The 14,677-nt window shown below is 42.3% G+C and overlaps 1 protein-coding gene across 2 annotated transcripts in view; it reads right to left on the bottom strand.

Annotated features, from left to right (window-relative positions):
• LOC111170864 (recombining binding protein suppressor of hairless) overlaps nucleotides 1–14,524 on the bottom strand; it is a 236,837-nt gene extending 222,313 nt beyond the window's left edge. Inside the window, exon 1 of one of the 2 annotated variants that reach the window (XM_022566471.2) lies at nucleotides 14,416–14,524. Coding sequence is in view for 1 of the 2 variants with exons in the window: in XM_022566457.2 (XP_022422165.1) it covers nucleotides 14,416–14,447 (32 nt within the window). In the remaining variant the exon portion in view is untranslated. The remainder of the gene's footprint in view (nucleotides 1–14,415) is intronic. The other variant, XM_022566457.2, reaches the window with a different exon arrangement.
• Between the last annotated feature and the right edge of the window lie 153 nt (nucleotides 14,525–14,677).

The following is a 14,677-nucleotide window of genomic DNA, read 5'->3' as shown; positions in this document are numbered from 1 at the left end:
GCCAGTGCCTACCGCCACCTACCAGCCTTAAATCTGTTAGAAAAATTTCCCAAAACCTCATTTATTTTTTCCCTGCAAAGATTAAATTGCCTTCTAGTTGTCTGAGTTGTTGGGAACATCAAGAGATAGAAGTGAAGTGAAAAATTAGCTTTGCTTTAAAAAGAGCTATGCCAGGGTCAGGCTCTATATGCAGTGCTGTAGAGACATCTGTGTGTGATGGGATAGACGATTATTAATATGACCCTGTGCCCTCATTCTTCCCTGTCCACTGTCCTGTGAAGAGGAATTAAATAATAAAAAAAATTGGGAGACTGAGGAGAAGTGTCAGAAGAGAAGATCATCTTTGTGGTCTAAGGGTACAAAGAAAAGCATAGAAGCGGCAGCATTGGGTTTGGGAGAATTTAGGAATTATCAGAGTTGCCGTGGGGGTTAGGAATTGGATTCTCTTTTTTTTTTTTTTTTTTGCGGTACGCAGGCCTCTCACTGTTGTGGCCTCTCCTGTTGCGGAGCACAGGCTCCGGACACACAGGCTCAGTGGCCATGGCTCACGGGCGCAGCTGCTCTGCAGTATGTGGGATCTTCCCGGACCGGGGCACGAACCTGTGTCCCCTGCATCGGCAGGCGGACTCTCAACCACTGCGCCACCAGGGAAGCCCAATTGGATCCTCTTTAATTTCGTTTTGAGAGATGCAAATCAGAGGTTAAACATATACTTAAAAAATTTCCTATGGCTATTTTGACTGTGCTTCTTTGGATATGTCCTTATGCTGATATTGTATTGGCCACATGGAGTTAGAGCTGCAGGAAAATCAGGAGAGGAATCAGCAACAATTAATAACACATTTTCCACTGGTAAGTTTTTAGGGTTCCAGAGCAGAGATGGTTACTGCTTATGTTGGGCTGTTTTTGTTCTGAAGAAAATGGGGGGAAAATAGATGACATCATTGCTATGGTCTGAATATGTAGCCCCCCTGCGCCCCACCCGGCTCCGATTCATATGTTACATCCTAACCCTCAGGGTGATTGTATTAGGAGGTGGTCTGTTTCCAGACCAGTGGAGTTTTGAGAATTAAGTGAGATCTGGGAAACACATCCATTCCAGCATGTTCCACATTATAGATATTCAACAAATGTTCATTAATTCAGAATTACAGATTAAGATTCAAATGTAAACGCATTTTTGTTGCAGTAGGGGCCCTAAATGTTTGAAATGGGCAGTGGAAAACATGAAAAATACATTAACTATTTCATTTGAACCTTACCAAAACCCTGTAGTGTAGATAAGCTACATCAGCTACTTTTTTTTACAAAGGAGGGGCAAAGTGCTTTAATGTGTTGTCTAAGGTCCCATACCTAATAAGTGGTGTTGGCAGCATTCAGACTCAGGGCTTCTGACTCTCCAAGTCCAGTGCTTTTTTCTGCAACACCATTTGTTATGGGCTGAATTGGGTACCCCTCTCCGCCCCGCCAAATTCATGAGTTGAAGTTCCAACCTCCGGTGCCTCAGAATGTAACTTTGTTTGGAGACAGGGCCTTTACAGAGGAAATAAGTTTAAATGAGGCTGTTAGGGTGGGCTCTAATCCAATTTGACTGATATCCTTGTAAGAAGAGGAAGGTGAGACACCAGAGGAAAGATCATATGAGGACACAGTGAGAAGGTGGCCACCTGCAAACCAAGGCGAGAGGCCTCAGGAGAAACCAAACCTGCTGACACCTTGATCTTGGACTTCAGCCTCCAGAACTGTGAGAAACTTAATTTCTGTTGCATAAACCACCCAGTCTGTGCAATTTTGTTAATGGCAGCCCTAGCATGGCACCTGTCTTATTCCTGTACTAGAAATGTCAGTGGATCCCACTGACTATAAATATGGTCTAATTCCTTAGCCCAGCATTTAGTATAATACTTAGGACGGTCCTGACTGTCTCTAGCCTACTAAACTCACTTGATTAGGACTAAAAGCTTTTACACCCTGGTATCATCTCTCCTTTTTTGGTGATTTTTTTTTTTTTTTTTGCCATACGCGGGCCTCTCACTGCTGTGGCCTCTCCCGTTGTGGAGCACAGGCTCCGGATGCGCAGGCTCAGTGGCTATGGCTCACGGACCCAGCCGCTCCGCGGCATGTGGGATCTTCTTGGACCGGGGCACGAACCCGTGTCCCCTGCATCGGCAGGCGGACTCTCAACCACTGCGCCACCAAGGAAGCCCCTTTCATAATATTTTATCTCTACTAATCTAAAGCTTTTGGGCCTTTTAAAAACTTTTTAAATTTTGTTGAAAATTCTGATTATTGAAGACATGCATGCTCATTGCAAAAATTTCACTAAAAACAGAAAAACAAAGGGAAAAATCACTTATAATCTTGCCATCCAGAATATCTACTCTTAACATTTAATATATCACCTTCCGTCTTTTTTCTATGCATGAATGCATGGTTTTAAAACAAAAAATGTGATCATATTAAATATATTACTTGTATAAAGTGCTTTTTTCCATAAAGGTAGGTTTATGTCCATATTAGCAAATGCAGTCTGCATCAGCGGTTCACCTTGGTGGCTTGTCCTGATCTAGCTTGTAGGTACGTTTTGTTTAGTTTGCATAGTTAAAAAAATTTAGCCAACTTAAAACAAATCAGGATATTTTCCAGAAAAGTCACATTCTCCTGCTCTGGAAAGTCTGAAGTTCCAACTTAAAACAAATCAGGATATTTTCCAGAAAAGTCACATTCTCCTGCTCTGGAAAGTCTGAAGTTCCAGCCGCACTGGGACTGGGTTCCAGGAGGCCAGTTACTGGCTAGAACTGAGCAGTGCTTTTACATTGTATTCCTGGCCCACGGTAGATCCCTGGTCTCCATCATTACTGGTAATGGGTATGTAGCATTTTCTGGCTATGTGTGAACACATTTATTCTCCTCAACTAGAATAGGAAATATGAGGGTAGGGCCTATTCTACTTTATCTTTTAACCCTTAGACTCTCAGTGCCTCCCACTTACTTAGCTCAATAATTATGTGACATAAATATGTGAATGAATGAACTCAGTTGTGACATCTCACATATTCACATCACTCTAGGAGTGCAAGGAGGATTCTCGACCCCATCAGAGCATTGGGCTTCTTTTGTCCCTAGCAGTGGCTCCCATAGCTGGACTCAAAGCAGGGCTCCATCCACATTGGTAACTTTGGGGGAATCTGACATCTTTCTTCCAGGAGGAGCCTTAAAAACTTTCAAAAGGCAATCCATAGTAACCACTTCACTTCCCACCCAGAAGCAGCCAACTCTCAAGCGGAAGATGACAGCTCCTGAATCGCACAAAGAAGCCTTTCAAAACATCTAACATTGGAAGAGAGTAAAGGAAACGAAGTTTGTCATCATCTACCAGTGGTTGTGCTTGCTTTTTTGTTTCTCTTCACTGTCTTTTAAGCACCGTGAATGTCTCTTAGGAGCCATAGGGTGCATTGTGCATGAGTTCCTGTGGGTGTTGGTGCTCAAATTAGAAGCTGGATTTCGGGGACAGCTGGAATGCTTCCTTGCTGCTCCACCCTACAGGCTGCACGTGAGGCCCAACCGCAAGATGTGAGGCGGGCCCCTTTAATCCTACACCAGAGTCTTGACTTCCAAAACCTGATCCTCCAACATTTGGACTTATATAACTTATTTGTTTATTTTTAAGCCAGCCCTGTCCAAGTTGAGAACACTTAAGACTCCCTTTTAGAGGAAATTTGGAACCCAACATTATCATTAACTGAATCAGCAAGCAACGGTTCTGTAAAAATACCAAGTGGCACAGTTCTGAGGACTTTTATCGTCATGTTCCTGGTGGAATTACATCGTGTGGTAGTTTGTCTGAAGATTGTCCTTGGGATTCTTTCCCTCTCTCTCTGTCTCTTCCTCTGTCTGTCTCTTGCTCCCTTTCTGTCTCTCTCTTGTAAACCATGGTCTGAGTTTAAGGGAGGTGGGGTTGGGGAGAGCAGAGCCTCCCTGCTGTGCAGGAACCCCCTTTCATTTGACAAGGGACCAGGTCATTCTTATTCTGTAATTGACCACAGTGGTTCTCCAACGAGTTCAGCTGGTGGGGCCTCTGGAAGACATAGTGCTCTTTGTAGAGCGTGGTAAAGCAGAGAACATGATAAGACACATATCTTTGGGTCAGATCGGATGCCATTTTACAGTAGATTCTAGACGAGAGGGAACAGGTGCAAAGAGTCTGATAAAAATGTATGTGAAGCCAACAGGGACCTACTGTCCAGAACAGGGAACTATACTCAATATCGTGTAATAACCTATAATGGAAAAGAATCTGAAAAAGAATATGTATACATACATCTATATAACTGAATCGCTTTGCTGTACACCAGAAACTAACACAACATTGTAAATTAACTATACTCCAATAAAAATTAAAAAAAAAAGTATATGAAGTTGTTGACTACTATGCTATTTCTATTAGGGACAACACTAGAAACGCTCTAAATGTTTAGCAAGACGAGAATAATTAAATTACCTATGGCCATTTTCAGTGCGCCCATTAAGGATTCATCAAAAGGTACAAAGATTCTTTGGAGAGTCTTTAATGATGTTGAGAGAAGTCTCTATGATTTGTCAGGTTAAAAAAAGTGGAAATAAAGGTCATATATGAAGCATGAGACCAATTACATTTATTATATGGACAGAGATCCTTAGGAAATACACCATAATTTTAGGACAGGTTATAGCTCTGCATGATGGAATTATGGGTAGTTTTTATTGTTTACTTATCCTTTTCAGCATCTTCAAATGTGTCCATGATGAGCATTTATTGCTTTGATTGTCAGAAAATAAAATGATTATAAGGTAGTCAACTTCCCTGGTGGCTGCAGATTTGGGTCCAAGTTTTCTTTCAATACCATTTTTATTTTGGCCCTTACTACCCTCTGTCCTCCTAAGGCTCCTCCAGTGAGGATCTGGAAGAAAGGCTGGGGTTTAAGTTGAGGAGGGTGAGACGTGCCCCTGTGTGCAGAGCCACAGCAATTTCCCTGGTGACCCGGAGGTTTGTGGGCACCTATGAGCTACATGCATTCTGTCTGGATTCCTGTCTGCAGATTCATAGAGCTTTACTAATTTAAGAAAGAAATGAGGCTGAAGGAACTTTGAATTGGCTGATCAATCTCATCTTTGGGTGAGAAAGAGTTCTAGCAGGACCCCCCTTCCCTCTTCTTATCCCCACAGCCTCTGCTTCCTTAAAACAACCCTGAGGGACATGCAGACAGATATTTTCAAGTTCGGGTGAGGCAGCTTTGTTCAAGCAAGGCTACTGGACTGCACACGCTGAGCTTTCAAGGTTGTCCGGCCAAGAGGGGACTGGTTTATTCCCTGGGCCAGGCAATTCCTTCAGGCCTGTGGGTTTCCTCCATGTGTGAAATGGATGTAACACGACTCAAAGCTTCTCTTGGAGCTGTGTCCCATGACCTCATCTACCACTGCCTGTGCACATGGGGTGAAGTGCTCCCTCCAGGCGCTGAAGGGTAATGTTGAAGCACTTGAGCTGGGACTCAGGAACAAGTCTTAGGAGGATTTTTAGGAAAGGAGCCAAGTCTTTTAGCTACCAAGCATGGCAATAATTCAGTTCATTATATCCACCCACTGTTTATTGAGTAATTGTCTACATTTTGAGCCAGAATCCAAGAATCCCCCAGACTCCTTAGAGAAGCCTCAGTTTCCTCCATTAACATCCCATCTATCCCTTTCGTTTAAGGCCTAGATCCGTGGTATGGAACCGGCAAGGGTCCTGAAATTGATGGGTCTGGGTTGAAATCTCATCTCTGCTCTTGTCACCTTGCAAGCACTATGGCTTTGGGCAAGTTGCTTAGTCTCTCGAAAGTTTATTTTCCCCACATTTAAAATAAGAATAATAATGCCAGCCTCATGGGGTTGTTTTCGAGTAGGGTTGCTAAATTTAGCAAATGAAAATATAGACACCCAGTTAAATTGGAAGGTCAGACAAACAACAAATATTTTCTTAGTATTATTAGTATGTCCTAAATATTACACAGGACATAGTAATTGCTAAAAAATTATTTGTTTATTATCTGACCTTCCAATTAACTGGGTGTCCTGCATTGTACCTGACAACCCTATTCTTGTGGCCAAAATAGAGGGATTTATCTGAAAGCCCCTGACCATGGCTCAATGAGTACTCTTTCCTCTGTACCTTCCTCTCCCAGGGAGGGCTGCATGATTAGTTGCTTCCCATTTTCATGGCAGGGGAAATAAAGACTCTGTGACCAGGTTGGTGGAAGAAAGGTGAGGATGCTCAGTTAGAGGGGGGACATCTCCACGGGAAGAGTAAGAGAAGGCAGAAGACATGAAGGCTGGCATGAGCTAAACCTCTAGCAAATAGTGTCCCTTGGTCCTGTGTGCCTTTAACACACTCTGCTTGCTCTCTGCAAGCCTGTCAGAGGAGGTGACACCTTGGGGCCATGAGGCGCCCAGATGGGGATGCTGACCCCAGGGAAACCCCAGCTAGGCATGACCATTCATAGGCTTCAAAGGCCAGCTGTTGTGTTAGACAGAGGGACTTTCCTGGAGGTGATTTTTACAAAGAAGGGGTAAAGGGGACTGGGTGCCCCAGGGGCCTTACTGTGACTCAGGGGAAACCCGGGGTAGAGCTGACAGTGGCCTGTCCTTCTGCTCCTTTCTGTGGCTCCACCCCCAAACTCGAATCCCCTCTGACTTCAGCTCCCCCGGCTCATGGGGTGGAGATGGACAGGTGGCAGGTCACACTCTGGCCTTTGTGTGCATCGCAGGCTGCTCCAGTGCCCCCACAACCTCAGGGTGTCATTTTCTTTTTCTGATCATCCGAATTCCGGGTGAGGAGCTCAGCTGTCGTCGGCTTCAGGGAATTTTTCCACCAGGATTGAAATCGGGGCCAAGAAAGTGTGGGCATGCAGAAGGCATTCTTTCTACTATTCAGATGTGCTTTCTCTTTAGTTTGGGCACTAGAAAAGGCTGCCTTTACCCAGAGTCCCAGAAGAAAGTTTTGAATTTCATTATGGTGAAAAAAACACACGAAGAGAGGTCCTAACCTCTGCCACATTTTCCCCATCCCTCCTTTAAAAAATTTAGACAACACTTTAACATATATTATTTAAAGTTAAGAAAAATAAAATTAATTCAAGCCATGCCCAGTGCAAAAGGAAAAAAAAAAGGAAAAGGAAAAGAAAAATTTGAAGGGAGACCTCTATCTCTAGTCTCTACTTAAGGATCACAGTCAGCTTGTTATTTTTATTTTGGAAGAGATGATGTAACAATTGACTATTACTTACTAAATCGTTTTCTTTAACTTAATATACTTTCTAAAATTTTTAATTCATCCTAAGAAAGAGTATCTTTAAATGTAGGATTTGATGTGCTATATATATTTCCCCCTTAACATATGAAGATAAACATATGCTATTAAAAATTTTAAATGCTCATCTGTGTATCATTTAAAACACTTTCAGAAACACAGTTCTTGAATAACTTCATGAAGTTATTTGAAGCCAGAAATTCCTATCTATCACCCAGTTAACAATAGGCAGATTTAGTGAGACGTTTACTCCATTCTGGAACATGCACTTTGCACGTAGTAGCTCATTAGTCCTCCCAGGAACTCTATAAAGAGGGTGTTTTTATTGGCCCCATTTTACAGATAAGGAAACTAAGACTGAGAGAGGTAAAGTCAAGGTCATATCGCTGGTCATATCGCTGGTAAGTGAAAGTCAGATTTAAAACAGAGCAGGCTGAGGTCAGAGTCCATGCAACCCCCCTCCCTCCCTTTCTAACCTCTTAGGAAAAACAAAACGAATAAAACAACAGGTATTGATACCACCACTTGCCAGGAGAACAGCAGGCAACAGTTCTGTTGAAGAAAGAGTGTGTTCAGAATGAAATGGTAAGAGCGTCCTTCCCATAACTTCTAATGCATTGCATGCAGTCCCCAACTTGCAGGGTGGTTGGATTCTAAAAGTTGATTTAAAAGCAATTTCGCTGTCGCCTTGCTCTGTGCTCCAAGGCGCTTTGTACACACCTCTCCTATTACACTCAGCACGTTGTCCCTTGGTTGCTTACACGTCTCTCCCCTACAGGGCTCCAGCCTACTCAAAGCCAAGGGTCTTGCCTTATATTTCCTTTGGTATTCCCAGCACCCAGCACAGCGCCCAGCCCGCGAAGACCCGAAGTGTACACGTATTGTATTAAATTACGAGTCATTTGTTTGGAACTCAGCACACGTTTCCCTAAAGAAATGCATTACAAATGGGAGTGGAAGCCTTGTGTTTCCAACCAGCCCACATGAGTTTATTTAACCTTTCTCCTAGTCTACCAAGAGTACTAATAAGTTATGCGTAGCCGTGGGTGGAGCGAGAGGTGCACGCGGAGATAGAAATCTTTCCCTCTCTTTCCTGGGTCAGACCTAGATGAAATTTCACATGGGTCATAGTTCATCTTTGACTCCCCACAAACTGCTCTTTTTTTCTATATCTCCCATCTATGGTCATCACTGTCTCCAGGCTTCCTACTCAATGTCAAGCTGTGGTCCCTTGCCCAAGTCTTCTCTGTTCTTTCCCCAAATAACCTACTTGACCCCCTTGCCGATCAAAATTCCTGTTTCCTGAATGCAGGAGAGCACAGTTGATGTCCAGGAGGAAATTCACAGATTAGCAAGAATTAACTCAATTCTTGCCAATCTGTGAATGATAGCCTCTAATATCCCTCCACCGCCACCTCACCCCCACCCCCAGTGCTAAGCATGTGACAGTTTATAGCACAGTCGTTAAAATTGTAGGATTTGGAGACAGATCTAGGTTTGAATACTGATTCTACTTCTAAGTTATGTGGCCTAGGGAAAGTAATTTAACTTCTCTAAGCCTCAGTTGTCTCATCTGCAAAATGGGAATAACTGTAGTTATAAAGAGAGCTAATACCTTGTTTTTTGTTTTTAAACATTTTTTAAGAATTTGTTTATTTATTTATTTTTGGCACGTTGGGTCTTCGTTGCTGAGCGCGGGCCTTCTCTAGTTGCGGCGAGTGGGGGCTACTCTTCGTTGCCGTGTGCAGGCTTCTCACTGCTGTGCCTTCTCTTGTTGTGGAGCACGGGCTCTAGAGCACAGGCTCAGTAGTTGTGGCACGCGGGATTAGTTGCTCCTCGGCACGTGGGATCTTCCCGGACCAGGGCTTGAACCCGTGTCCCCTGCATTGGCAGGTGGATTCTTAACCGTTGTGCCACCAGGGAAGTCCGTGTTTTTTTGTTGTTGTTGTTTTTTGGGTTTTTTTGGCCGTACCAGGCGGCTTGTGGGAATCTTAGTTCCCTAACCAGGGATTGAACCAGCGCCCTCCGCAGTGAAAGTGTGGAGTCCTAATCACTGGACCGCCAGGGTATTCCTGAGAGCTAATACTTTAAAAACATTTAGTGTTATGTCACAGTGCTAAGGACTTGATTGACTTTATCTTTGCAGCAACCCCATGAGGTATATACTTTTATTATTAACTGTTATAAAGGCAAGTGATTCTTGAAAGAGAATTTAATGGTAAATTAATTATTATTTATTACCTGCCTTCCTTCTTCCAAAAAGGCTTTGAGGCAAAATGCTACATTGATAAAATTTCTGACAGGATGGATGGGAGAGGACAGTCATTCCCGGGAGGAGATTTTTTCAGGGCAAAGGGAGCAGGGACTGCTGCTAGATCACCCATGGCTGAAAATTTATCCTGAGAGTCCATTCCCTTACATGGTTCCTGTTTCCACAGCTTCTTCCCTTCCTCTGCCTCTGAATGTGGCGAATCTGCAAGTGGTCCAAGTTTTTTTCTATCCCCTTTCTTTCTTTTTTAATGTTTTCACACAGCCCGTGGCAGCTGCAAGGTGGAGGGGACCAGGCGGGTGGCAGCAGCTGTTTGTATGTATGGGATCTCTGTCGTCTTTCTTTGTGAGTCAGGGGCTGTCTGTATATATCACAAGCTACCACCTGGCAAGATATTTCGTTCCATCTATGTTGTTTAAATGTTTCCTGGATGATGTCATGAATGCATACGGATGGGAGGAACTTCAAGATGTTAATTTTCAGCCCCTCATTGCCCTACACGGGGACATCCTAGGGCGATTTTCTCCTCTAGTTTAGGAGACAGCTTGAAATTTGCTTCCCATTTACCAGATGCGGAGATTTTAAAGCCAGTGGGGTAGGCATCTGAACAGAAGCCACAGTGTAGTCCTGGAAAACACTGAGCAGAAGCTAAGGGCAGAGGCAGGTGGCAGGCTCACCCCCTCGGTCCCCCTCAGTGATGTCCTGTTGATTGAGTAACTTCACTTCGCTGGGTCTCAGTTTCCTCTTCAGTCAAATAAGGAGGGTGGGCTGAATTATCTCTGGTCTCTCTGGAGCTTTAGGACTCTGATTCTCTGATAAATTACCCAGGACAGATGGCTGTTCATCCTTTGTGATGCCACCCTAGGGATGGACAGTCCATGGTGACCCATGTACGCCTGTTCAAATGTTTCCTTATCCTTAAAACTGAGAAATTTCCCTTTATGCTAATAAAAATTTCTTGTGATTTGAGCGTTTTCTTTTTTTTTTTTTGGTTGTCGTTGTTATTCGGACTTCTAAAAACATAGGTAGAATTCTACCTGTATTCCTATTTTATGGTGATACCTTTGTTATACATACAGTGACATGTCTGTTTTAACCTAGATGATGAGTTTTCGAAGATTTGATAGCAATGAAATTCTATTTTTATATGACATTTATATTTAAAAACTATTTCACATGTATCATTTCATTTGAACCTCAAACTAAAAATAAGAAGAGAAATTATACTCATTTTTATAAGAGGGACTTCCCCAGTGGTCCAGTGGTTAAGGCTGTGTGCTCCCAATGCAGAGGGCCTGGGTTCGATCCCTGGTCAGGAAACTAGATCCTGAGTGCTGCAACTAAAACTCGGCGCAGCCAAATAAATAAATAAATATTAAAAAGAAAAAAAAGAATTTAAATATTTATAAGTGAAGAGATTCAGGATGAATAAACCTAAATTCCTTGAACAATATTTCATCTTACAATTACTAAGTGAAAGAGTCAGGACCCAAACCCAGGTCATTACTCAGAGTCTAGCACTCAGGCCATGAGAACTCATTAATTTAAGGCAGCACCACCAGCCGGTACACCAGCTCCCCCTGCTTGAGTTTCTGCTGTGTCCTGGGTACACTACTAGGTGCTTTGCATACAATATCTCGAATCCTTGAAACAGCTATGCAATTGAAGTATTATCGCACTCATTGAGAGATGACAAAAATTGAAGTTCACAGAGATTAAGTATTAAGTAACCGCCTGCTGGCTAATGTGCGCTGAAAGCAAAATTCAAACCTAAACCCATTTTTTTGACAGTGCTGCCTTTCACTTAAATACGCATTGCCTAAAATGAGACCCAATATAGTTTAATCTTCAGGATTTTTTTTAAGGCCACATGAATTATGGTTCCCTGAAAGTACAGTTAACAGAAATGACACACTGATTGAATCCCATTCAGCCAGCTGGAATCTCACTCAGTTGCCCTTGATTTTTCCTGTCGTATATCACTCTGCTTCTTGGGCTTCTTTTTCCTAGACTTTTTTCCCATTTTTTCAAAAATATTTTTTGTTCCTTTTTTTTCCTGCATTCTCTTAAAGTGTCTCTACTTTAATTTTAAGAGATTGGCATTTAAAGTGAGTGTGGCATTCTTAGTTAGAACTCGGATGATGACCAGTAGAAGAATGAGATTTTAGTTTGCCCCCTCCTTCCCATATTCTGGATTACATGTCCCAAGATCATTTTTTTGTCTTTTATAAATTTATTTATTTATTTTTGGCTGCATTGGGTTTTCGTTGCTGCACAAGGGCTTTCTCTAGTTGAGGCGAGGGGGGGCTACTCTTCATTGCAGTGTGCAGGCTTCTCATTGCTGTGCCTTCTCTTGTTGCAGAGCTCGGGCTCTAGGCGTGCGGGCTTCAGTAGTTGTGGCACACGAGCTTAGTAGTTGTGGCTAGAGGGCTCTAGAGTGCAGGCTCAGTAGTAGTGGCGCACGGTCTTAGTTGCTCTGTGGCATGTGGGATCTTCCCGGACAAGGGCTCGAACCCGTGTCACCTGCATTGGCAGGAGGATTCTCAACCTTGCAGCCACCAGGGAGGTCCCTGTCCCAAGATCATTTTAAGTTTATTCGTAATCTATTTTCCTGACATTTTACCTAGCTAACCCTTGCCCATTTTGTATCTACATAACTCTTTGCCTATTCTTAAACACTCTAACTTCATCTGTGAAATGGGGATAATGTGTACAGTGCGGGGAATATGGTCAATAATTATGTTGCATCCTTGTATGGTGACAGATGGTAACTAGACTAATAATGGTGATCATTTTGAAATGTATAGAAGTATCGAATCACTATGTTGTACGAATAGGAACTAACATAGTGCTGTAGGTCAGTTAAACTTCAAAAACAAACAAACAAGCAAACTCATAGAAAAAGAGATTAGGTTTGTGGTTACTAAAGGTGGGAAGTGGGGTGGGGAGGGGGAACTGGATGAAGGCTGTCAAAAGCTGCAAACTTCCAGTGAGAAGATAAATGAGTCCTAGGGATGTAACGTACAACATGATAAATACGGTCAACACTGCTGTACGTTAGGTATGAAAGTTGTTAAGAGAGTAGACCCTCAGAGATCTCATCACAAGGAGAAACATTTTTTTCTATTTCTTTAACGTGGCGTCTGAATGAGAAGATGGATGTTCACTAAACTTATTGTGATAATCATTTCACGACGTATGTGAGTCAAATCATCATGCTGTACAGTGTAAACTCATACAGTGCTACATGTCAGTTATATCTCAATAAAACTGGAAGGAAAAACAAAGGAATGAGAATAATGATTTCTGTCCTGTCCACATTTCACAGACTTGATGATGTTCCATCAAACAATAGGTAGGGAAAGCACTTGGAAAAGTATAAAGAACCATGGGCATAGAGAATTATAGTATATTTTGCTTTTGAAAAACTTAAACTGTAGAAATGGAGCTAAATAATCAGGATTGTTCAGTGAGGCAAAGATTTGGATGTTCTGGGTTTATTTATTAGTTATGTGTAATATACACTAATTATATAAAATAATTAAATCATTTTAAAAGGACTATATGCATTATTTAGAGTACTGTCCTTTTCAGGCCATACACTGACATGGTTCAGGGTTGCTTAAACAGAGGATTGATGTCTTCTCTGTTTCTCCCCACATCTCCCTGGTTTTTTGCCTGTAGACTCTTGGCTGATCTCCTACAAACCCCACACCTGGTATTACTATGTACCCTGTGTTAGCCTTCTCTTTCAGAAGTCCCCACGTTTTCTGGTATAAGGAAACATTTTTTAAATGTTAACTCTTTCTGTGCAGTTCCACGATAATAATGAACTGCTGGCAACCATTGACTGAGAAAATACTCAATGACAAAAGGATATTACACATTCAGAAAACCCTTTAAATGGATTTATACTTAATCCATTACAACTGCATCCAAATGCTTTTAGAAAATACACAGACATATCTGAGTCATTATTCCACCAGGCATGTATATGAGCACTCAGTAGATATTTGTCAAATAAAGGCATGGATAAGAAGAGAATGAAACTGTGCAGGCAATGCTTGTGGTATCTGTGGATTTGTGACCCTTTTGTCATAACTCCATCCCCAACCCCTGCCCTGGGGGGAGAGCTCAGAGCTTGGAAACCCCTTGAATGTTTTCCCAAATACCCAGTATACAGTAGGCACTCAATTGTTGTGTCCTGAATGTATGTATGAATGAATGCTACTCTTGTCTCTTAATTAGATTACAATTTTGACGATAGCAAGTACATTGCAGGCCCTTCTGTATCGTCAGCAGAACCCAATCTTGTACTGAGAGAAAGCTGCCAGTTTTCAAATAAACCAGGAACTTGATTAGTATCACCTACCAACAGATGCCTTTCTGAAGGACCTTATTAAAAAGGAAACATCTAAAATTTAAACTACCAAGAGGGAATAGAGATGTCTTTGATTCCAGAAAACTTGTGTTTCTCTGCTAGGTAAGTGAAAGAAAGTATGGAGTTAGAAAATCACGAGGAGATGGGACAGGGCCTACGAAGCAGTGCTGTTGGCTTGAAGGCAGGAAAAGCACAGAAACCTCATCCTTTGAAGCCTGCCTCAGTCTCTGCTGAGTAATTTAAGGCCGCATCAGAGAGGAGGCAATGTGACCAGAACACTCCTGGGTGGAGACTGAACTGGCAGAAGAAATGGTTAGTTTATCACGTCTTGAAGTGGCAGTGGCAAAAAGCAATTTACTGATTCATAAATCACGAACTAAACCATATTACATATTTTTATGGCCAATGTGACATCAAGAATTCATTAGAGGATTCACTCACCTCAACAACGCTGGATAGAGCAGACCAATCATGTTAAAGAGAAACTCTTAATACGGGTTCTTCTTGGAGGCTTGAGTGAAATCAAACACTGCAGAGAGAGCCTTGTGCACCCTGAATCTGGTGCCCGCTTCACCTTGCAGCAAAGGAAGTGAAAGTGTCAAAACAAAGAGAAGAAAGTCAACATTCTGTCTGAGGGGAAAAATGCAGACACAAGCATTTTTTTTTTTTTTTTTTTTTTTTTATGGGGTGGAGGGTTCGGAAG

This window comes from Delphinapterus leucas, chromosome 5, assembly GCF_059928025.1.
Source record: "Delphinapterus leucas isolate spDelLeu-1000000601 "Yukka" chromosome 5, BTC_Dleu_Yukka2, whole genome shotgun sequence".
Taxonomy (NCBI): Eukaryota; Metazoa; Chordata; class Mammalia; order Artiodactyla; family Monodontidae; genus Delphinapterus; species Delphinapterus leucas.
This window is presented reverse-complemented; position numbering and strand designations above follow the sequence as displayed.